At 42.1% G+C, this 23,330-nt stretch overlaps 2 protein-coding genes, 1 non-coding gene and 1 pseudogene across 4 annotated transcripts; 1 reads left to right on the top strand and 3 right to left on the bottom strand.

Moving 5' to 3' along the window:
- Positions 1-419: 419 nt before the first annotated feature.
- Positions 420-6,458, bottom strand: LOC110525850 (ran-specific GTPase-activating protein). The gene is made up of 6 exons (XM_021606310.2): positions 6,308-6,458; positions 3,633-3,769; positions 2,972-3,129; positions 2,613-2,741; positions 2,428-2,496; positions 420-1,833 (listed from the first exon to the last, which is right to left on the bottom strand). Exons 1-6 carry the CDS (start codon positions 6,320-6,322, stop codon positions 1,715-1,717), a joined length of 627 nt encoding a protein of 208 aa, XP_021461985.1. The 5' UTR covers positions 6,323-6,458; the 3' UTR covers positions 420-1,714.
- On the bottom strand, positions 2,249-2,378 carry LOC118965124. Its single transcript, XR_005052455.1, has one exon. It is a non-coding gene; the product is annotated as a small nucleolar RNA SNORA77 (small nucleolar RNA).
- A 103-nt stretch (positions 6,459-6,561) lies between the features above and the next one.
- Positions 6,562-12,846, top strand: LOC110526892 (annotated as a pseudogene).
- Positions 12,417-22,812, bottom strand: LOC110525849 (DGCR8 microprocessor complex subunit). 2 transcript variants are annotated; one of them, XM_021606309.2, is made up of 14 exons: positions 22,600-22,812; positions 21,117-22,136; positions 18,816-18,984; positions 18,449-18,591; positions 17,868-18,219; positions 17,455-17,652; positions 17,204-17,305; positions 16,935-17,033; positions 16,741-16,823; positions 16,480-16,580; positions 16,291-16,397; positions 15,861-15,988; positions 15,540-15,653; positions 12,417-14,542 (listed from the first exon to the last, which is right to left on the bottom strand). In XM_021606309.2, the coding sequence occupies exons 2-14, from the start codon at positions 21,819-21,821 to the stop codon at positions 14,459-14,461; spliced, it is 2,385 nt and encodes a 794-aa protein (XP_021461984.1). In that variant the 5' UTR covers positions 21,822-22,136; positions 22,600-22,812; the 3' UTR covers positions 12,417-14,458. The 2 variants fall into 2 exon arrangements, with proteins under 2 accessions (XP_021461984.1, XP_021461983.1); XM_021606308.2 differs by having other exon boundaries at positions 16,720-16,823.
- Positions 22,813-23,330: the final 518 nt, after the last annotated feature.

Raw genomic sequence — 23,330 nt, forward strand, 5'->3', positions numbered from 1 at the left:
ATGTTGCATTTATATATTTGTTCAGTATATTGGTGTTGATTAGTTTCAGGGACACATGTTGATCAAAATGGACATATTTGTTCAATGACATTTCAGTTCTTTGTATCATCAATAATATGCCTTCTCTACAACAGCACCATCAGTTGGAATATATTAGAATGCATTTCACTAGTCACAACAGTACTGATACAGTACAGAACTTGAAAGGTTGGTGAACAAGCATTGATTATCAAACAAATGTAACCAACTGATGAACATTTTAATATAGTTTACTCAATGTGTACCATTAGATGTATCAAAAGTTCAACCCTCACCATCTTGCAAGGCAGCCTGAGATAGCCTTCACTTTCCATACCAGACTGGCTCTACTGCTCTTCCCACTTAGAAATTCCTCACCCTATGCAACAGACAGACAAAAGGGTCGTTGAGAGCTTTTATTGGAAGGTGGAGGAAACATCTCAAACCATTTGAGTGCAAATGAAAAGCAACATTCCATCCTGTACATGTATTTACAGATGCACTGGCGCGTCGATGCACCTAAGGGGCAGGGTCAACTCAGTGGGTACAGGTTAGGATGGTGAGCACACCTGATACCGCATCATTACACTCTTGCACTATACATTTTCTACATGCTTTAGTTTCAGTTTGAAGGAATGTATTATGCCCTAAAACAGACTTGAGCCACCGGGAAGAGTACCCAAGCCAGGAAGTACTGTAGCCTATACCAAAGTCTGATGAACCATCGTCTTACATTTTGATTTGGTGTGATCGGTCTTCAACAAAAAAAATGAAACAAAAAACACCTTTGTGATTTGATGAATTATGTGCATCAAATCATCTGCAGCAGAACATCTTAGATACGAGTCACCGATAACTGGTCCAAGGACTACAGTACCCAAAATGCACCCGATGTTAAACACGTTATGGCTACGTCTCAATGGTCCAAAGTGTCTTTCTCCATTAATTTCCTCTCCTTCATCTGAACCTCACAGCAGATAGGTGAAAGCAAACTCCTGCCTGGTAAGCATCCACCACATTTCCCTGCCTTTATGTACATAACTACCTCAAATATATCCTGCCCTTGCACATTGATCTGGGACTCCCTGTATAGAGCTTCATTCTTGTGTATTTTATTCCTCTCGGGTTGCTATTTTTCTCTCTGCATCGTTGCAAAGGGCAGTAGGCATTCCACTGTAAAGTGTACACCTGTTGTATTAAATGTGACAAATATTAGGGGTTTCACCTCATCTCTATTCAGATCAGTATAGACAAAGGAGAGGAAGCCTCCATATTGAGATGCATACCAAGACATTACAGCTCCTCTCTGCCCGTTTCCATTTTAGGTGTGGCACTTACAAGCAGTCCTATTCCCTATAAAACTAACGTTGCTTCATTCAGAAAAAAAAAAGACTTACCCAATGTGGGAATTACCAATATCACAAGCCTCATTTCACAGTATGTCAAGTTGACACAGATGAGCAGTCTACAGACAACTTGTTTTCCATGATGGAAACAAGAGGGCGGGTGGGGAGGGGCACAATTGAATGAATGGATACTTTTTGTGTGGCACCAAGGTCTTGCGATCTCTCGAGGCAAACAAATCGTTAAAAAAAACTAAATCAATATGCAAGAGTCCAAATTCAGTTTCTTTAGAGTCTATTGTAGAAAAAGAGGGAAATGACAAGTTGAAGATCAGTAAAGCAAGTTCTTGGATTCATTTCTTCTCTTCTGCCTTTTCCTCTTTCTTTTCCTCGGGTGTCTTGGTCTTGTCGTCCTTTACAGATAGTGCCTCCAGTTTCTCTGCCACTTTGTTTGCACGGTCAACATTTCCTCCTGCAGAGAAGTACAGAAAGATGAGACATGAACTCTTTGTCAGTGTGGTGTCACGGTGGCCAAGATGAGGCTCCAAACCAAACGTATTTAGAAAGCCCTTTTTTACATCAGCAGATGTCAAAGTGCTTATTCAGAAACCCAGCCTAAAACACCAAAGAGCAAGCAATGCAGATGTAGAGGCAGGGTGGCTACACATCAACAGTGCACGGTAACAGTCCTCTTCATTTAAGAGCATGTTTTAAGGCATTGGGGATGTCTGCCATTTCAATGACTAAGAATATTCCAGTTTGAGTTTTTCCCAAGACTTCTCGTTCCACGGATACATTACGCAAGGTTAATCTACTGAGTAGTGATTAACATGTGACCTGCTCAACAATGGTTGTTCTTTGTAATTAATATTACAGAGAAAACAATTCTAAGTGTGCCAGAACATACCAACACTAGCCTAACAGTAGGCCAGCGAGTTGTTACATTCTGTATGTTAATTTAGCAGACATAAAAAGTTCTGGGCTGGAGTGAGCAGCAGAGAACAGAGTATTGTCTGCATACTGACTGAAAGAATGTGGGAGAAAAAAAAAAAAAAAGTACACCAACCTGATCCATCTTGAGATTTTCTGACTTCCTCCTTGCATTCATCGAACTTCACCTTAAATTTCTGAGCGTCTGAAAAGGACAGGACAAGTTATTTGAAACCCCAGCCACACTTTTTGCATGAGAAAGCTGACTGAATTGTTAAAAGCTAAACGCAGTGACTAAAATAGACGTGTTGTCACGCTCACTTTCTGCATTGAGGAAACGTATTGCCAGGAGTTCAGGTTTGGGATGCTCATCAGCGAAGTCGGCGAGTGTGTTCCATACCCAGGCCCTGTCGCTGCCAGCGTTGGGCTTCAGCTCCATCACAGGAAAAACTGAAAGAGCAGAAGATGAAAAGGAATTAGGCCTCTGACTCAGAGTCAATGACTCAGAGACAATGACTTGTTTTTCTTATACCTCACCATCATCTCATACTTAGAATGGTAATTTGGTGGGTGGACAGGCAACATGCATGGGTTAACGAAAAGGTTTCAGTCCAACAAACACACGCTAGACAACAGTGATAAACACTACTGGTTGAGACAGGGAGTCTTCCGTGACTCACTGTTGTGATTGGCGCAGATCTTCAAGGTCCGGTCTCTCCTCATCAATAGGCGGATGGTTCCCTTCTCTTTGTGTTTCAGGAGCTTGACGTCGCCTGTGCCGCGCTCCTTCCACTCTGGTGGCTCGTTCTCAGACGCAAAACGGTAGAGCTTCGCACGCCTGAGGGGAGAGACAATATGGGTAGAATGATGAAGCTGTGCATGGAATCAGTGACAATACCTGGGTGACAGAGGCAGGGCTCTATGCCAACCTTTCTTTTAAAACAAGGAGCATGTGTGCTTAAGTTGAAAAATATAGGCACACACAAAGAAATTTAGGAGCAACACAAAAAACATTTGAGGTAATAATTTTTCCTAGGTGCATTGGGGATCCTAAATTAAAATTCCAGGTCACACAGCAAACTATTTAGGAGCTTAGGAGAGTAAAATGTTCCACACTGTAGAGCCCTGAGAGGGCTGGATGGTTTCATAACACTTGAGGTGAATCCTCACTTCCAATTTAGTAAAACAAATTACTTAAGTCTCCCATTGACAGTGCATGCCTAAGTGCAAATTCAACAAATTTAGAAGGTAAGTTCGATATAAGGATTCAGCCCTAAATGAATTACAAATTAAGTATTGCACAATGATTTAGGCTATTCAAGGTTTTCATCATCAGCTTACATTTTGAACAGTTCCTCCTCGTCCTCCTCTAGCGTCTTCACATCCTGCTCTGGAAGAGACACGATGGGCTCATAATGGGGATCGTGGTTTGATTCTTCTGCATTGTCTGTTGAAGTCTCCTGCTCTTCTGGTGTTTCCTATGAAACAAGATTTACACACACGTTAACCCACAAAGGTAGATGTCTGCGGCCGCGCTGAAATCTAATTAGCATATTTTTTTTAAAAGGCTAGACATAAGATATATTTTTGCATCGGATGCATCTCAATCCACCGCAACCGCCTATGTAACCCTTCCATATCAGTGGTGAAAGGTGACAGAGCGGTGTTTGTCAGACCATGAGACATCCCGAAAAATCAGTCTACCCACAAAATTGTCTGTAGCGTCCGACCAATTTAGCCTACAAACTGTTATGACACCTCTACGGAAAGATGACTCACGATGACGTTCTCCGTTTTGCTCTACGACCCTGGGACTGAAGTCGGTACAGCCGATCTGACAACTTCTGTCTGTGGCGTCCGAAAACAGTTTGGGCTACACACTAACATGAACCCTCTGTGTAAAGGTGAGACTCTCACGAACAGGTCTGTTGTTAAGCTCTAGGATGCCCACAGGCCTGACAAGACACGTTTAAAGGTCCCCCGGTACCAGTTGAAAAAATGTATTTAAGTACATTTTTTACCGAACCTTTCTTTTACTAGGCAAGTCAGTTAAGAACAAATTCTTATTACAATGACGGCCTACTCCGGCCAAACCCTAACCCAGATGACGCTGGGCCAAATGTGTACCGCCCTATGGGACTCCCAATCACGACTGGTTGTGACCGCTGCGCCACTTGGGAACCCTATTAAGTGACAAATTAAACACATGTAAAAAATAATATTATTGTACTGTAGCTCTCAGATATAGGATAGACAGTTTCAGAACAAACTTCTTTTAGACCATTTTTTGGGGAGTATCTGTTATTCGATGCGTTTCTATGGGATAATAGCAGTCCAAAAATAAATAAATCATCAGGTATTGTTTGATACTTTAAAAAAACACGATAATCAAAAATCAAAATTATCCTTGGTATGACCTTCTAAAAATAAATTCCATATAGCTTAGTACAACCCCCCTCCAGTTTAGACTCATAGTTTCACCTGGATTGTCCTCTCGTTTCAAGTTAGTGAAATGTACTTTACTAGTCAATGTATTAGACTGTAAAAACAGTAGGCTCCACCAACTAACTGCAGAGGGAGGTGAATAGAGGGATTTGAGAGATCAGGCTTCGAGGTTATCTTTTGTGTGCAATTTGCTGTGGCAACTGAACTTAGTGGTGCTGGTGCTGAGCCAAGCATCTTTGCTGCTGGATGGCTTTCTAAAAGGCCTTGCAAATCCATATGATCTCACACTTACTTCAGAACATGATAATATGGCCTAACATTACATAAAAACGCTCAAGAGGAGAGGAAGAGAAAAGTGAAGCAAGTGGACAATAAATTACAAAACAATAACTTTTATGTTAGCTGGACAACTAGGCCCAATTTAAACAAATAACTGACGTTAGTTCTGTTTGTACATGAGTTAGCCAAATTTGCAGTCAGCTACCAAAAAACTACCGTGACACAAATATCAGCAAGCCATCTTGCTAGATACTACTTTAAGATTAATTGATTAACGTTAACTGCCTGAACAAAATGTATGAAAGGGGCGCGAGGCTCCATGCGTTCGGAGTAACGTAACTGTATGGCTAGCAACATGTCTCCGTACAAGACTAGCAAGTCATTTCAATCGTTGTCTTGTTACGTTAGCTAATGAAGTTATCGGCTTGATTATATAGCTAACAGTGCCATAACTCAAACAGTATGTCAATGTTCACTTATTTTCTAGCTGGATAGATGGTAAACACGCACTGAGAAAGTTGACATTCCTTTCGGCCTGGTGTTAGCAAGCCAGCCAGCTAACGTTAGCTAGGCCATTCGGGAAAGTACCAAGCTAGCAAGTTAGTTAACTAGAGATGGAAAATAGGTTTAACCATCGTGTCAATGACATATAGCTAGTTAAATGCAAGTATCCACTCTTAAATAAAAATGCAAACAAACATTGTAAGCTCAGGACACTTCCACAATATTGCCATTTAAAAAGATGCTAACGTTAACTAGCTAGTTAACTGGCTTTTGTTAGCTAACGTGTTAGCTAGCTGGCTAACAATTACTGTCAGGATAACATACAACTAGGTTCAAAGCCAAATATTGTACATGGATGTATACCCAAATACATATTAGGTTTAAATGATCATTTTGAAAGTAGTGGTGGCACGATTATACCACAGACATAATCAAATATTTAGATCATTGTTCTGTTAGCTAGCTAACTAGATGGCTAGTTAGCCAGCCATTTAGCTTTGGAGCAGATATAAAGGGCGGCAAAAGTATCGAGTTACCCACTTTTCTGACATATACAACAAAGGTATAACTGATTGACCATTGCCAGTAAGTCATTGTTTTGAGACCAATTTACACTTTAGACCTTCAATGCTGATGCTTAACGAGGTTGTTAAAAATCAGCATCCCTAGCCGGCACAACCCTAGCAAGATAAACTTTGAGAATGCCAATCAAAACATCACAATTGAAATTAAATGTACATTTAATTAAATGGACGGCACATAAATAAGTTTAAAACTCACAAACGTACCTTCGGATCTGCCATGTTAATGTAGATGTTTGTAGATTACGGAATTTAGTTTGATTGATTCAAAACCAAACTCTCCGTTCGCCTTGAGTTCCTCTCTCTTCTTGCTATAGATTTCGCGCGTCGAAATGTCCCATTCGCGTTTCCTCCATCCCAGCATCCCCCCTTTCGACAGTATTTTAAAGGGCTCTAAAGCGTATAAAATGCTCTACAAATGTCATAATGGTATGTGTGATATTATTTTACGAAACATGAATACACTCGGTGTATTATTGTTTTCTTTATTAAAAATGGTAATATACTTGCATTGCAATGCACTCGAGTACTGCAGACATTTCATTCTGTGTTGTAAAATGGTAACTGTGAAATGTTGCTACATATCTCAAAAGTGGCATGTGTGGTTAAAACATTGGATAGATAGGTAACTAGCTAGAAACAATTTCATTGTCAACAAAAGTAACAACCTGACAGTGGCTAACGCCAACAACAACCCATTCACTTTTTTTGTAGATCTAGCAGCTTCCTCACTTCCTGTGTCAGAAAAAAAATATAAATATATAGAGTTATCCCACTATTACACAAGTAACAGGAATCATGGAGAATATGCATCTTCTATATTTTCAGTTGAAGAATCCAGTGATGAAATTGTTTCTAGCTTCGTGTCGAAGTTCATATTAGCACGTGTCCCACAATATGGCAGCCCGTTGTTTATTCTAGTTATCATTGAATTCCCCATAAAACAAATGTTCTTCATCAGAGAAAAAGTGAAGGTAACTTGGTTGTTTGCTTTTATGTATAGTAATGTCCTAGGTAAAAAAAAATTCAGTGCTATATTAAGTTCCTGCTTTTAAAAATGTGCTTTGCTAAATCTTCTTTACAGCCACTTTGCTACACTAACTGTAACAACTCTGTAAGGTCTGTGAGAGCTTCCGGTTTCTTTGATGCATACATAAAGCAATGCAGAAATAATGTATGTGTAAAATGTGTATTTTGACATGAAATGCAGACTGATAGTCCAGATGAACTATCCCCACTAACAAGAACAGGACAGATGTTGGTGACTTCCCAGTGAATGTTTCTCCATTACTGAAAGAGGAGAATGCATCTGACCCCAAAGAACATTTAATATAAGGGGGGACAAAAGAGCCAGTAGATGTGACGGACGGGGTGAAAACAGATGAACCCAAAGCTGAAGGAGGAGGAGGAAGCAGCCTCTTTTCCGACCCTAATAATTTGCACAGCTACGTCCAAGTGGACATCTTCACCTCTGAGATTTTCAAAGAATGAGGAGGAGAGTGACAAGGCCATGAAGATGGTGCATGGCATGCAGTGGAAGACTGACCCTATCCTCAAGAAGAGGGGGTGGGATGATGCCGGGCAACCCCCTCTCCAAGAAGCAGGAGCCAGAGCAGGATGTGGCACCCCTCAGTGTGCAGATTGCCAACGTGGTGGTGCCACTGTGGAATGTACCTTATGATGAGCAGCTGAGGAGGAAGAAGCAGGAGGTGGAGGGGGTGCTGCAGAGACTGGTCAGGTACAGAGACATGTATAAACCCATGCCACGTGTGGGCTTTGGTTCACTTACAAAGAATGGCCTTAAGTGGGGCATTGATAGGATTACTGCAGTCGATTGCATTATATCCTGTCTATTATTATATCCAGACATGAAAGACACCAAAGAAATGTACTAATGAGATGACTTTATAGTTGTCCTTCCTGTGGTCTAATGAACAGAACAATTGGATGTCTTTATTTGAGTATGTCTTCATTAACAATTGATAAAGATGAAAGGTGTGTAACTCAAACCAAACAAAGGAAAACTGACTGTGCATCATGTTGTTTTTATGTCCTCCCCTTTTCTGTTCAGATAAATGGGCAACACCAACAAAGCGATGCTGCTCTGGCTGTTTGTTCAGAAGAAGTTGCCCTCTGGAAGACATTCATCCATATCCATCTCAGGTACAATGCCTACTGTAGAATTGCTCTTCAGAAATCCCTACAGAACCTCTCTCTGAGTGCTGTTGTTTTGAAACCCCCAGGCTGTTAGGCCTATATGTGGCTGCCTGACCTGGCAACCTTGGATGAAGCTTTGCAGTTGCTGAAAGAAGCTGAAATTAAATCCAGATGCACTCTGACATTTTGGTCATCCTATTGAATGAGTGAGTCTCTCAGCTACCAACAAGGGGTTTGACAACCTAGTGTCTTCAAAAAATACATGCACTGACTGTACTCCCTGTTTGGGTATGCACAACTTTGACCCTAATCCTCTTTCCCCTACTCTTATCATGCAGACTGAATACAGGAACAAGTGTGAGTTCGTCATTGGTATTGGAGCGAATGGAGAAGATGATAAGAGTCTGTACAAAGGGGGCTCCTGTGCCGTGGTGGGACCCTCAGACTGCATCCACGTCGCCACTAAGGCCAAGAAAGTGGTCTGCGAGTTCCAAAAATGTATTAGGTATTAAAGACATCTTACTGAGAGGGAGGCCTCATCTCTGTCCTGCACTGATCCCTCCCTGATCACAGGACTCAATGTCACATCTCAGTGAAAGATTCTGTCCACGGCATCAGATCTGCCCAATACGCTATTTGACCTACTAACTGGTTTTATCATGCAACCAGAAGGAATACAAAATATAGTTGCACACAGCAATACAGTAGCCGGGTGGTCTCAAATCAGTTTGTGCTGTATATAGCCAATTCTTACTTCTTTAGACCCATCATATGCTATTTGTTTATCTACACAGGACAACCCCATACTCCGTGTATAGGCCTGAGGCATACGAGGTCCGTTGGAAGTCGCAAACAGTGCAGACCACAACAAGGACCAAGCAGGCCGTGGCGGTGTTCTTTAACCCACAGGTGCAGAAATCAGGTTTCAAAGTGGTTAATACTAAAGTAATACAGATGGTAGTGATTCTTAGATTAGAACGCATAAATGTGTACATTTCTGTGCCACAGCCCAAGCTTGTGTATAACTGAACAATGTGAAAAAGTGAAAGTGACTCCTTTCAAATCCTGTCAGTCATTTAACTGTTTATTAGGGATTCTCTTGCCCTTTTTCAACTCTGCAGAAATCAAATACCCTGAAGAGCCTCTGTGAAAGAGTATATCACAGAGGATGACAAAGAGTGATGTAACTGCTCTGTACTTTGTTTCAGCGAGACAAAGGTAAGATCATCAGAAAAACAACAAGTTAACGGTGCAATAATGCACATGGGAATGTTGTGATTGACAGATAATGTTCGGTTCACGAAGGCAATCCCCTAACTCAGAGGACTTGACGTGTGAGCTGGTAGCTGGAGAGGAGTGTATTCATGAGGAGCTTCTTGGCCTGGAGTTCAAGATATCCCCTTATTACTTTTTCCAGGTGAGTATCCCATGTCATGTATCATAGCTGTAGACTCTTCATCCTTTTTACCCACCATCTTCGGTCCATTTGGCATTATTAAATTGAGCTCCAGGAAGTTGTATTTCCTCAGCCATTTTAAGAGCATCTCATCCAAGTTAGTGTCTCTGAAGTATGGCATTACAATGATTTATAGCTGTATAATATGTCACTGAGCGGGTGAACACATGGGCAGCAGAGGTGCTGTCCTCAGCTGTAGGAGAAAGGGCCCAGCTGGACAAGGACAGCACTGTGCTGGATGTATGCTGCAGAGCAGGAACCATTGGCATCTCCCTGGATAAGGTACTCTAGAGCAGGGTTTCCCAAACTCGGTCCTGGGCCCCCCAGGACCGCCCTAACAATACACAGCTGATTTAAATAACCAACTCATTATCAAGTTTTGATTATTTGAATCAGCTGTGTAGTGCTGGGGGGGCTGAGTTTGGGAAACCTTGCTATTGAGAGCTGCAGGGAGAATGTTTTTTAAACTTTTAAATAAGGACTCATGGCATCGTACATACAGTTGAAGTCGGAAGTTTACATACACCTTAGCCAAATACATTTAAATTCAGTTTTTCACAATTCCTGACATTTAATCCCAGTAAAAATTCCCTGTCTTAGGATCACCACTTTTATATTAAGAATGTGAAAATCACATTCCCAGTGGGTCAGAAGTTTACACGCACTCAATTAGTATTTGGTGGCATTGCCTTTCAATTGTTTAACTTGGGTCAAATGTTTCGGGTAGCCTTCCACAAGCTTCCCACAATATGTTGGGGGAATTTTGGCCCATTCCTCCTGACATAGCTGGTGCAACCGAGTCAGGTTTGTAGGCCTCCTTGCTTGCACATGCTTTTTCAGTTCTGCCCACAAATTTTCTATAGGATTGAGGTCAGAGGTCAGTCTCGCCTGCAGTCCCTCCTACCCCCAAACATGATGCTGCCCCCCCCCCCCCCCCCCGCGCTTCACAGTTGGGATGGTGTTCTTCAAGCCTCCCCCTTTTTCCTCCAAACACAACAATGGTCATTATGGCCAAACACTTCTATTCTTGTTTCATCAGACTAGAGGACATTTCTCCAAAAAGTACAATCTTTGGTCAACATTGATTTTTTCTGAGGTCTTGGCTGATTTCTTCTGATTTTCCCATGATGTCAAGCAAAGAGGCACTGAGTTTGAAGGTAGGCCTTGAAATACATCCACAGGTACACCTCCAATTGACTCAAATTATATCAATTAGCATATCAGAAGCTTCTAAAGCCATGACATCATTTTGGGGAATTTTCCAAGCTGTTTGAAGGCACAGTCAACTTAGTGTATGTAAACTTCTGACCCACTGGAATTTTGATACAGTGAATTATAAGTGAAATACTCTGTCTATAAACAATTGTTGGAAAAATTACTTGTCATACACAAAGTAGCTGTCCTAACCGATTTGCCAAAACTATAGTTTGTTATCAAGACACTTGTGGAGTGGTTGAAAAACTAGTTTTAATGACTCGAACCTAAGTGTATGTAAACGTCTGACTTCAACTGTACATATCAAGCAGGGTTGGGGTTACATTTCATTTCAGGAAGTAAACTGAAATTGAAATGGTATAGACCACAACCGGTATGGATGAATCTGTCTGGTAATGTGTGACGAAGGAAAAGTAATTTACTCTGTTGACACTGTCTTTCTGCTTCCTGCAGAGGGTGAGGAAAGTGATTGGGATAGAGATGTTTCAGGAAACAGAGAAGGACGCCAAAGTCAACGGTAAGAGGCATAATCAGATTGGTCAAGCTGCACCAATGTGCCCAGAGTTATTCAGTCCTCAATAATTTTGCAGTAGCGGTATGAGAGCAAAAACCTAACTGTGACTAAAACGTTTCAGGGCTGATTAACATTGAGTTCCACTGTGGAAAGGCTGCTGAAGACATTTCAAATGGTGCTCAGCACTGTCATATCCCCAAACGTCACAGCCATCGTGGACCCACCCAGAGCAGGCCTACGTATGCTCAAAAAGATACTGGAGCCTCTCCCACACATTCTATCAGTTTGTCAATGCACTGTATTGTCCAATTGTGTGGAAGGAGAAACACTAATTGATCAACTACCTAATGTCTAGATCCCAAGGTCATTCTGGCAATCAGAGCATGTGAAGAGGCTGGTTTATGTGGCATGTGATGCTAAGTCTGCCATGAACAACTTTATTGAGTGAGGTATAACATCCTGTCACCTGTCTCCCATGGTGAAATCCCTGAACGGTTTCTTTCCTCTCCAGCAACTGAGTTACTAAGAATGCCTGTATCAGTACACCACCCAAAGGGATATTTAATGTATGCTTTTTAAAAACGTACACATCTACCAATAGGTCCCCTTTGCAGAATATTTTTGAAAATCACTGCTCCACTGAGACCTTACAGATAATTGTGTGGGGTAGAGAAGGTAGTCATTCAAAATCACATGAAACACTTATTGCACACAGTGAGTCCATGCAACTTACTATGCGAGTTATGCGTGCCATAAGAGTGAATACTTGACTCGAGGCTGTTCATTTAATGTGGGTTCTCTGTAGATATCTTAGTACAATTTGGGGCAGGATAAAAGTGAATTTCAGTTTAATAGATCCTTGGTTGACGTCTTGATGCATGTATGAATTACAAAGACCCCACTCCCCAAAAATAAGCTCTGGTTAATTTGGGGACAGTAATATAGACAGGGGTCATTTCAAGCAGGAGCCAGCCTAAGTCATGACGATTTTATTTGCATAAACCAATTTCACTGAAAGTCAGCGATCCCAAGTCGCTGTTACATACTTCATTTTCTAGGCAGCAATATCTCTAGCAAACAACTTGTTACAACTCTAAAAAGTGTAAAAGGCATATTTTCTTTACACACTAACACTTGGCAAGACAGAACACGCAAATATGAGGTGTGTGTGTGTGGGGGTCATTCAATACAACAGCATTGTGCCCGTGTACAATGGTGAATTCTGATCAGCTGCATTAAACATTCAGGAAAAGCGCACAAACCGAATGCCACACAATGAATGCACATCAGTTTATATTTTGTTCCAGCAGGTATTGCATCTTTATCCTTTCCTGTGTGTAATATTTATATTTAAGTATTGTATGCAGCAACCTACAGTATTCTATAAAAATGCATAAGACTGTATTTAAGCTTTGGTTCACACTGCTTCTTTAGCTATCGGATTTAATTATAAATGACATGATCGTATTTTGTTCGAGGTAAAGTGTGCCAACTTAATTTCCGAAGATTGCCTTATGCAGAGGATCGTAGTTATCCTACACAATGCTTGAAAACGTGATTGATCAGAACACACACACACAATAATGGCAAACAAACCTTGTTATAGACGACCAAACCATTAAAACAACTCTTAATTAAAAATCTGTACATGCTAAAGGCAATTCTTCCAGAACATCAATATTAATGTCTTGTCGCATTATGACACATCTTAACTGGCTAAACAAATGCTGTATCAGGAGGGGCTTGGTCAATCCATTTCCCTTGAAGGGGGACTTGGGCCCTGTGAGTTCTCTGGGATGGGAGCCCTTCATGGAATGGGTCAACTAAGGCAACATGTAGCCAATTGTTCTCCCATCTGTATATGGGTCCTTAAATGAATGGCTAAATAATAAGTCTGCATGTTGTATTGTTTTGCTTTAATTAGTCAAAAAAAATAAAAAATAATGAAGTGGCTAAAATCTAATTACAGAAAGAAAAGTCCAAAAGTATAGGCCGCCTTAAATATGTAACAACTTTACCTTGTATATTTCCTCAATGACTACAGTACTTCAAGCCCTTGTGCTTGTTGTCTGCACTGCTAATGTGGAAACAAGATCTTAGCTAGACAGACCAGCCTTATCAGCTGTCCATTGATATGTTTCATCCTGTATATCCAGAACAAAGGCAACTCAAATTATTAGTCCCTCTTAATGTCCATTCCATTATAAATTCAAAATGCATTTCTCATACTAAGAACATGAGCATGTAACAAGAAGTATGACTGGACTCACTGGAGTTGTGCAGAAAACTTCATTTGTGTCTTCTTATCAGGTAAATGTTTCACGTGCAAATGAAAACGTAAGCTTGTCATTCTTTAGACGAAGCATACTCAGAGACCCTAATCACCATCCAAATTATACACATCAACAATATCCAAATTACAACAGCATATAAATTGGTTTTCCACAACGTACCAGAATAGCAAAAGCAGAGACCGCAAACAAATCCCTTTGAATAGGCTATGCTTTAAGCATATAAGGAAACCTGCTCGAAATGTTCAGTGTCCTAAAAGTATGGAGTGTATTAGAAATTAAATCGCAACTATAAAACACGGGGGGCTAGTGATTTTCAGCAGTCATTACTACAGAGTAAACAGGCTGACAGAAATTGCTGTGGTTCATAGACATGTCAAGTCATCTCAACCGGTCTGTCTGCACCCCTGTGGTTCAATTTATAGAAGCGCTGCTGCGTAGAGATTGCATCAAGAGGTAGATGGTGCTCACTCTACTGTCAGTTAGTGCATTTGTACTATTCTTACCCAAGCCACTAACAATGAACGGGGGGGGGGGGGGGGTCAAATAACAAACAGCTTGGAGAAACAGTGCTAAGATGACCACCTTTATAGTATAAATGTGTTGTATTGCCCTTACACAATGATGCATAATTGGATGATAGATTGGTGGCGCGACTTTTTATCTGACAGTGACTATGGCTACCATTGGTCAGTGCCATGTTAGGTTGGTTGCAGTGATAGTTCCTAGACGTCAACAGTACAGAGCGGCTGACTGCCAGGCTGGGCCGACTCCATTATGGTCATCTTGGGCTTCTTCCTGGTTTCCGCCTGAAGCACAACAAAGACAGCAGGGTTGTATTTATTAGGGCACACCGTAGCAAAACATTTTGCACCAGAAAATAAAACAAAAACATTTACACTGAACAAATATATATGCAACAATTTCAAAGGTTTTACTGAATTACAGTTTATATACGGTAAGGAAATCAGTCAATTGAAATAAAATCATTAGTCCCTAATCTATGGATTTCACACGACTGGGAATACAGATATGGGTGTGGATCAGAAAGCCAATCAGTATCTGGTGTGACCACCATTTGCCTCATGCAGAGCAACACATCTCCTTCGCATAGAGTTGATCAGGCTGTTGCTTGTGGAATGTTGTCCCACTCCTCTTCAATGGCTGTGCGAAGTTGCTGGATATTGGCGGGAACTGGAACACGCTGTCATACACGTCAATCCAGAGCATCCCAAACATGTTCAATGGGTGACATTTTTGGTGAGTTTGCAGTCCATGGAAGAACTGGGACATTTTCAGCTTCCAGGAATTGTGTACAGATCCTTGCGAAGTGCATTATCATGCTGAAGAACGAGGCCCATTGTCGTGTCAATCTCTTCACAGTATTCCCATTGATAAAATGCCATTGTATTAGTTGTCCGTAGCTTATGCCTGCACATACAATAACCCCAAATCCACTAAGGGACACTTCACAACGTTGACATCAGCAAACCAACTTTAAGAGTGGCCTTATTGTCCCCAGCACAAGGTGCACCTGTGTAATAATTATGCAGTTTAATACGCTTCTTGATATGCGCTAAACCTGCCAGGTGGATGGATAATCTCGGCAAAGTGGAAATGCTCACTAAAAGAGATGTAAACAAATGTGCACAAAATGAGGATTGGATTCAGTGCCGCTTTGGAACCTGACAGGGTTATCAGACAGACGTAAAACTCCCAGACAGACGTAAAACTCCCCGATGCAGAGGTTACACCAGAGACCCAGAATCTAAATTGGAGCTTCTACACTCTAAAGGTAACACTCACCCTCTCTTTAGCCAGTTTCTTCATCTCTTCTTGCAGTTTGTTCAGGATGTGAAGATTTGGCCTGTTCTTTTTGGCATACTGTTGAAGTTCAATCACACTCTTGTCTGAATTTTCCTGTGAAGAAAAAAAACAAAAAAAACATCCGTTTATAGAAATGAGAGAGACTCACATCTGGTTGAAAGAGAAGCAGCATATGCCATCAAATCAGTTTTGCTTCTGATGAGCTGAAGTCTATATGACCCTAACTGACCTATGGGCCTCCAACAGCAGAGGAGCATCTGTGCCGAGGTACCGTATATGAGGTGTACAGGTAGTACCTACCTTCTTCACCATCTTACTGCTCTCTCTGCCGTACATGCGGAGCAGTGACCCCCAGTTCTTTACGTGGGGGTGCAGCATCTGTAGGATCTTCTGCGACGCCAGCTGCTTCCCCACACGCTTATTCTTGCCTGGAAAACAGGACATATACATACAGAGCAGCAGCCATTAGTAATGCTAACTAGATTTACACTGCATTAACACAGCTCGGCTTTGAGCAGGGAAATTCTTACCCATATATAGTGTAGATATCCAAAGGCGCAAACATGGTGTTCAGAGTAAAAGTTGTCTGAATTCTCTATACATGGCTCTGACAAAAAACAAAGCATTTGCAATTCGTAATGCTGCTTTTACACTACATTAACACAGAGCGGCATGGAGCATGTCAGGGACTTGCTGTGGTGACTGGAGGGTCAGCGTGGGGGTAACTTACACCATCCACGCACAGTGTGCTTTCCACACGTCATCACATATTCACTCTTCTGGTTCTTCCCTGGGATCACCTCAAACTTGATGCTGGTGTCACCCATTCCATGGTTTCTACCGGGCACAAGAGAAATTCAAGGTTAACAGATTAATCAGAACTTTGTATTATGCTTACACCTCATGTCTTGAGTCTCACCTCTTAAGGCACTCGTGTAGAATCTGATATGGCGAGAGTAAGCCTGCTTTATTGGTCAGTTCGTACACCCTAGAATCTTCAATACTGATATGATTAAAATACTGCAGGAAACAAAGACACATGAATGGACATTAGTATTCAGCCAAATTAACAACTAGCTAGTAAAGTACAATGTTATAAGAGAGACATGTTATCCGACCAAACACGAAAAGAAGATATTGATTTAATTAAGGGCCTTTCCAATGATTGGCAGGCTGATACCTCCAGTTCATCCCCTTCTACAAGCTTCTCCTCAGATGTCTGCTTTACAAAGTCAGGGATGAGGATCTCCAGTGTGGCTCGAGCTACAGGGGAGACATCAGTAAATAAGCCGTTTCTGATTATTTATAGTTCAGACAGCCTTTGCAGCTGCTTAAGAGGATAGAAATTCAAAGAATGATATGAAAGTACTGTACCAGCTTTATTCTTGGCAAGTTTTTTACTGCTTGCAGTTCCTGTGCCATATGTCACTCCGTCTATAATGACGGAGGCGCCAAAGGGTTCACTTGGGTTCTCTGGGGGAGATGGAAAAATAGGATTAATTTGGTGACAACGGCATAAAGGCCCTTTCTCAGGTTAGTGCTTTGGTGATGTGTTTTGTTCTAAGAAAAAAAACTGTCTCTTGGACAAGCTAGTTGAAAGTCAACATCATGGACGGGGAGCAGAGACAAAAAGAGGGTCTTACCACATTCAAAAAAGTTGTAAACAGGTCGGACCTTCAGGACACGTTGCATATATTCATGTAGGATGCAAACTTCAGACTTCCCATTTGGATTAATGACAAACTCTGAGAAAAATAAAGAGGGAAAGAGTTGATGCGATTAGCTCAATACTCCACACTGAAATAGTTGACACTATCCCCGAAATAGTGTCCTACTTTTGGGAATAGGGTGCCAATTCAGATGACGCCTATGGTTCTTCTTCTGCATCCAGTACCTTTCTTGGTGGGGGTATCTGATACAGACAGAGTGATGAGCTTCTGGTTGGCAGGCAGAATGGGTCTCTCGGACTCAGCCTGCTTCCTCTTCATGTCCCTGTTGAACTGCCTGCGCTCTGCCCAGGTACGGAACTTCTTCACAGTCACTTGTTCAAAGTCAAAGCACTTCTCCAGGTAGCTGCGGAACTCCTCAATTTCTGGTTGGGGTTTCAATAAGGGAGGGGTATCAGTTATATTGTTGCTTTAGAAACCAAACTTGACGTGTATAGCTGTTCTTTAGAAATACCCACCAACACACTATTATCCCCTAAGTTGACAAGATATGAAACATACTATATCAATCAGCCATGGCTTTCAAAACTACTACCTGCTGGCAAGACAATTGCTCGTCATGGAGTGTGTTGACCCTTACCTATGGATTCATCTTTACACACCTCCACCTTGGCCCTGACCTGTCCCAGAGCCCCCTGGGCCATCTTGCCGTGCGGGACAGGACACCTTTCTATGGTTCCTTCTATGACCAGGCCTGTCTCCAACTCCACCTCTCCATCCCCCAGGGTCAGACCAAGGGCCACAGTGGTAGGGTCCTCCTGGGCTGTGGAGTCAGGCTCGTCTGGTCTCTCCAGGGAGTCTGCCTCTTCCCCAGGCTTCACTGGAGACACCTCAGCGTTGGGTGTCACCTCTCCGTTCTGTTGCCTTTCCTCATGATCCTTCATCTTCCTATAGTGCAAGCAGGGGATGCTACTGGTGGGAGGGTCGTGTTTCTGTACGCAGTGGCACAAGGGGTTTGGTTAGAAGTAGGTTGTTACCGTTGTTTGAGGAGAAATAAATGGACATTCATCCTTATTCCTTTAGTTTGACCATTCCTACCAAAAATGTAAATATTACACCAGTATTCAGTGTATAACAATGGGGTTCCTAACATGTTCCTAACCCTCTAAAAGACTCATATGTACAGCAGTTTCCATCGGTCTTATCACTTCCACATCTTACCCTGATGCTCCCGGTCCCCAGGAAGTAAGGTCTGGACCAGGTCACTACTCTGGTCTCTCTGTGCAGGTAGACTGGAATGCCAGAGTTATGGAATGTCATGATCCATCCATCAGGTAGTGGCTCAGTGGGTGGACGCCCACGACCTGGGAAACACACACTCATCACTACACATCAGCGTCAAACACACACACACAATACGACAACGTCTGCAGACAGACACGACTACACATCGCACACCATCAGCGTCCTCTCACAAACGTGATGTTATGCATTCATAAGATAAGATATGAACGCATAACATCAATGTGTGTCAGGCTCAGATACACCGTTACCAAAGGCAGATCAGCGCCAGACATCCACCACTCACTCTTCAGGACTGTTTTAATTTTGGTCATCATGGGCTGAACGCCTCCCTCCCCGTCCGACGCGTGGTCACTGTCCCCTGCATACTCAGCAGCCCCCTCCGCCAGGCGCATCTTTTTGGGCACGGGCATGCCCTCCTCCAGCAGAGCGTCTACATCATTGTCGAAGTCCTCCTGGAAAAGACTGTGGTTGAGCGTGTGGGGGAGAATCGAGGGGTGGCGGCAGCCCGAACCTGCCATGTCGTCCATTCAGTTAGGGCTACGCCATCTTGTCAGCACTTTCACAAGAGGGAATTTCAAGTCATGTTTGCAACCAATATCTGGCATGCATAACAAACAAAAGCTTTGGACACAAAGTGGATGAGAGGAGATTCAAATAAGGTTGAACTTTTGAAGACACCAAGCATACCAACTACACTACCGGTCAAAATTTTAGAACACATACTCATTCAAGGATTTGATTTGTACTATTTTCTATATTGTTGAATAGTGAAGACATGAACACTATTAAATAATAGATGGAATCATATAGTAACCCCCCCAGTTGAACTAAATTTATTTTTTAGATTCTTCAAAAAGTAGCCACCTCTCAAAGAGCTTCATGAGGAATGCTTATCCAACAGTCTTGAAGGAGTTCCCACATATGCTGAACACTTGTTTGCTGCTTTTCCTTCACTGTGCGGACCAACTCATCACAAACCATCTCAATTGGGGTTGAGGTCAGATGATTGTGGAGGCCAGGTTTACCAGATGACTTCTTGGTAAACTAGTCCTTACACAGCCTGGAGGTGTGTTGGGTCACTGTCCTGTTTAAAAACAAATGATAGTCCCACTAAGAGCAAACTAGATGGGATGCTGGTTAAGTCCTGAATTCTAAATAAATCAGTGTCATCAGCAAAGCACCCCCACACCATAACACCACCTCCGTCCTACATGCGTTGCTGTGGGAAATACACATGCGGAGATCATCCATTCACCCACACCACGTCTCACAAAGACAAGGCAGTTGGAGCCAAAAATCTCCAATTTGGACTCATCAGATCAAAAAGGACAGATTTCCTCCAGTCTAATGTCCACTGCTTGTGTTTCTTGGCCCAAGCAAGTCACTTCTTATTGGTGTCCTTTAGTAGTGGTTTCTTTGCAGCAATTCGACCATGAGCGCCTGATTCACAGTGTCCTCTGAACAGTTGATGTTGAATGTCTGTTACGTGAACTCTGACGCATTTATTTGGGCTGCAAATGTTCCGGATTGACTGACCTTCGTGTCTTAAAGTAATGGACTGTTGTTTCTCTTTGCTTATTTGAGCGGTTCTTGCCCTAATATGGACTTGGTATTATACCACCCCTACCTTGTCACAACACACTTGGTTGCCTCAAACACATTAAGGAAAGAAATTCCACCCAGGTGACTACCTCATGAAGCTGGTTGAGAGAATGCAAAGAATCGGCAAAGATGTCAAGGCAAAGGGTGGCTATTTGAAGAATCTCAAATATTTTGATGTTATATACTTTTCTGTTTAATAGTTTATGTCTTCACTATTATTCTACAATGTAGAAAATAGTAAATATACAGAAAAACCTTTGAATGAGTAAGTGTTCTAAAACTTTTGACCAGTAGTGTATGTCAACCTCAATCTCAAGTAGAAAAGATAAGGAATTTCCGCTGCTTCCATCAAGAATCAGAACTACGATGAACAAGCTGACATTTTATTCCAATGTCACCAGAAAAATGGCTATACACGATTACCCTTTTCACATTACAGAGCCAAACCATACTGGGGTAACATTGTCACTAGAGCCTGACCGATATTATGTCGGTCCACCGATGTCTGTTGATATTGGCTTTTTAGTCACTATTGTCGGACAATGATTCCACCGATAAATAGGATAACAAAAATTAAAAAACTTACGATTATCTGAACATTGGCAGCCATTCTCATGATGAATCATTCATTTCACAAAGTAAGAAAACATTTGAAGTATATTTCTTGGACAAATGCTGGCAATTTATAAAAATGCTGTGTGGAAAATACTTTTTTTACACTGGGGAAATGAAAAATAGTTATGTTTTAATTACGGCAGATATTTCAGTATCGGTAAGTTCTCCACACAAAAATCGTTATCTGTATCGTTGTTACACATCTTCCATAGTTGCTGGAACTGTGCTGGAAAGGATGATGTGAAAAGAATATCCAAGCCATTACGGTTTTAGGTCAGCACTACAGTGTGAACAAGGCACAAAAGATCAGTGAGTGGACAATGACAAGGCTCTGCAGAGGCAAAGACAGGGCCCCTTGGTTACGTACCTCATATGAGTAATTCAGGTTCTCCTCGTCAGCATTCTCCGGTTGAACCATTTCCTCAGACCTGAAACCCCCCTGCTCCACATTCTCCGTATCCAGGAAGTCCTGACTGAAGTCCTCCAGCTCGTCCAAGACCGCAAATTCCACTTTGTTCTCCAGGTCTGCCTCTTCCCCTCTCCTCCCTGCACTGCCACAGACCATCCCGTTCCCCAGTCCTGAGCCACCCTCAACAGCTCCTAGCTCTGTATTGGCATCATACAACTCACCATTAAGGCCCTCTGAGCTGGTCTCCCCTACACCACCACCCTCCTGACCGATCCCTGTGTACAGCACCTTCCTATCTTTGCTCCTGCTGCTATCTACAACGCTGACACTGATCTTAATGTCTTGTAGTAACTTAAGCTCTGGTAGGAACTTGCTGACAGGGGGTGCATGGCGGGCTGTTCTAGGGCACAGTGAGCTGGGTTCGACCTCATCTGACAGGTTATTACTGAAGGTTATGGAGCCCTTGGCGAGGAGCCCCAGGCCCTGGTCCCCTGCTGGGGTGTGTGTCTGTCCATCACCACCAGAGCTAACGTCCATTTCCTCTGCGTCACTGGACGTTTGCAGGGGAGGTGGTGGAGGCTGCGCTTTACCATTAAGGCCCTCTGAGTTTAAATCATCAGGTGGCTCCAAAGGCAATGGGGGTAATATGTCATCTATCTCCATGTTGACTGTCTTATGAATCACTAAATACAACAAATTCTCTATGGGTCACCCTGACTGTTTTTTCAACCTGTTCTTATAAGTATTTAGCTAAAATGCATGCAGAAGCACATTGCACAAGATTTCGAACAAAACAACTTCCCTGTGTTGATCATGTACCAGTGTTGAATATGCTAAGCTGACTACATTGTTCTTTTCATTAATGTAGACAGCTTTTTAGAATCACTGTCTCAATTACTGGAAATCACAATGCATTCAGCTTATATTACTCGGGTTCTAGGCACTGCGACTCCTCCACTGGCAAATCCTCCGTCAGAGCTAGAAAAACAGAGACATGTCAGTCAATAATTGATGCCAAGAGAGCAACATTGCGGTGCAAAAACATGTAGCCAAGGTAGCTATGCACATTATGCAGCATTTTTATGATGGCTTACTAATGCCAGCACCACAGGCCAAGCAAGCAAGAAAAATCCTTCCTTGATTGCAGAATGCTAACGTTAGCTGTCTGTGCAAGATATTTAGAAAACTGGATTCACCCTACAAAGTCATCTAAAGCTAAAACTTTGGCTAATGGCTAGCAAATATGGGGCACCTTCGAAACTGAACGATTTCAAAAGACGAGCAATTTGTACTGTCCTTCTACGCACTAGCCTAGCTAACTTTAGCTACCTGGCTAGCTTAGCTCAAACTAGAAGCTAAGCGGTTAAGCTACACAATTAGGTGTCAATATGACTGGGCTAAATATTAAACACAGAAACAATGAGCACATTTGATCACTCACCTATATTTCATTTACAAAATGTTCTTCCCTTAGCTAGCTAACCTAAATTATTTTATTCTTTTAACGAGGCCAGACAGATCCCTTCCCCGTTCCGCCATCTTGCAGACAGCTGCAGGATTCTTCTGAAACACCACCCCCAATACCGGCATTTTGACGATTGAGCGGTGAAGAGTCCAATCACCATTTAGTTCTACGTGGGCACACTAATCAACAACCGACAAAGGCAGGCCTTTGACTCACTGCGGGAATAAATCGACCAATCAAACATTAGAATAGATCACAGTTGACCAATGAGAACGGTAGGCACAATTGGGTTGCGAATTGCAGTTGCCACATACTGACGCTGGGTGGCAATCATCTTCACCCACTGTCTTCACCAGTAAAATTGTATGCAAAGTAGCGATCAGTGAAACAAGATAAATCATAATACATTAAACACTGTATGCAATTGTATCTGCATAGTATCCTAAAATGAGAACCCTGCTGTTTCTAACCTAAATAGAGCATCTGAACAACACTCAGACACACCCATCGTGTTTACTGAAGATTCAAAAGTTTCTGCAAATGACATAAGAATCAATATTTAAACATAGAAACTGTGACAACCGTTGCAATGGCAGTTTATTCAGCGACAAACCATACACGACATTGCGTTAATAAACTTGCGATTGTCTAAAATTGCCTGATCAGATCTATTCTTGAAAGAATACATAACATTTGCAATAGACCCT

Source organism: Oncorhynchus mykiss, chromosome 6, assembly GCF_013265735.2.
Source record: "Oncorhynchus mykiss isolate Arlee chromosome 6, USDA_OmykA_1.1, whole genome shotgun sequence".
NCBI lineage: Eukaryota > Metazoa > Chordata > Actinopteri > Salmoniformes > Salmonidae > Oncorhynchus > Oncorhynchus mykiss.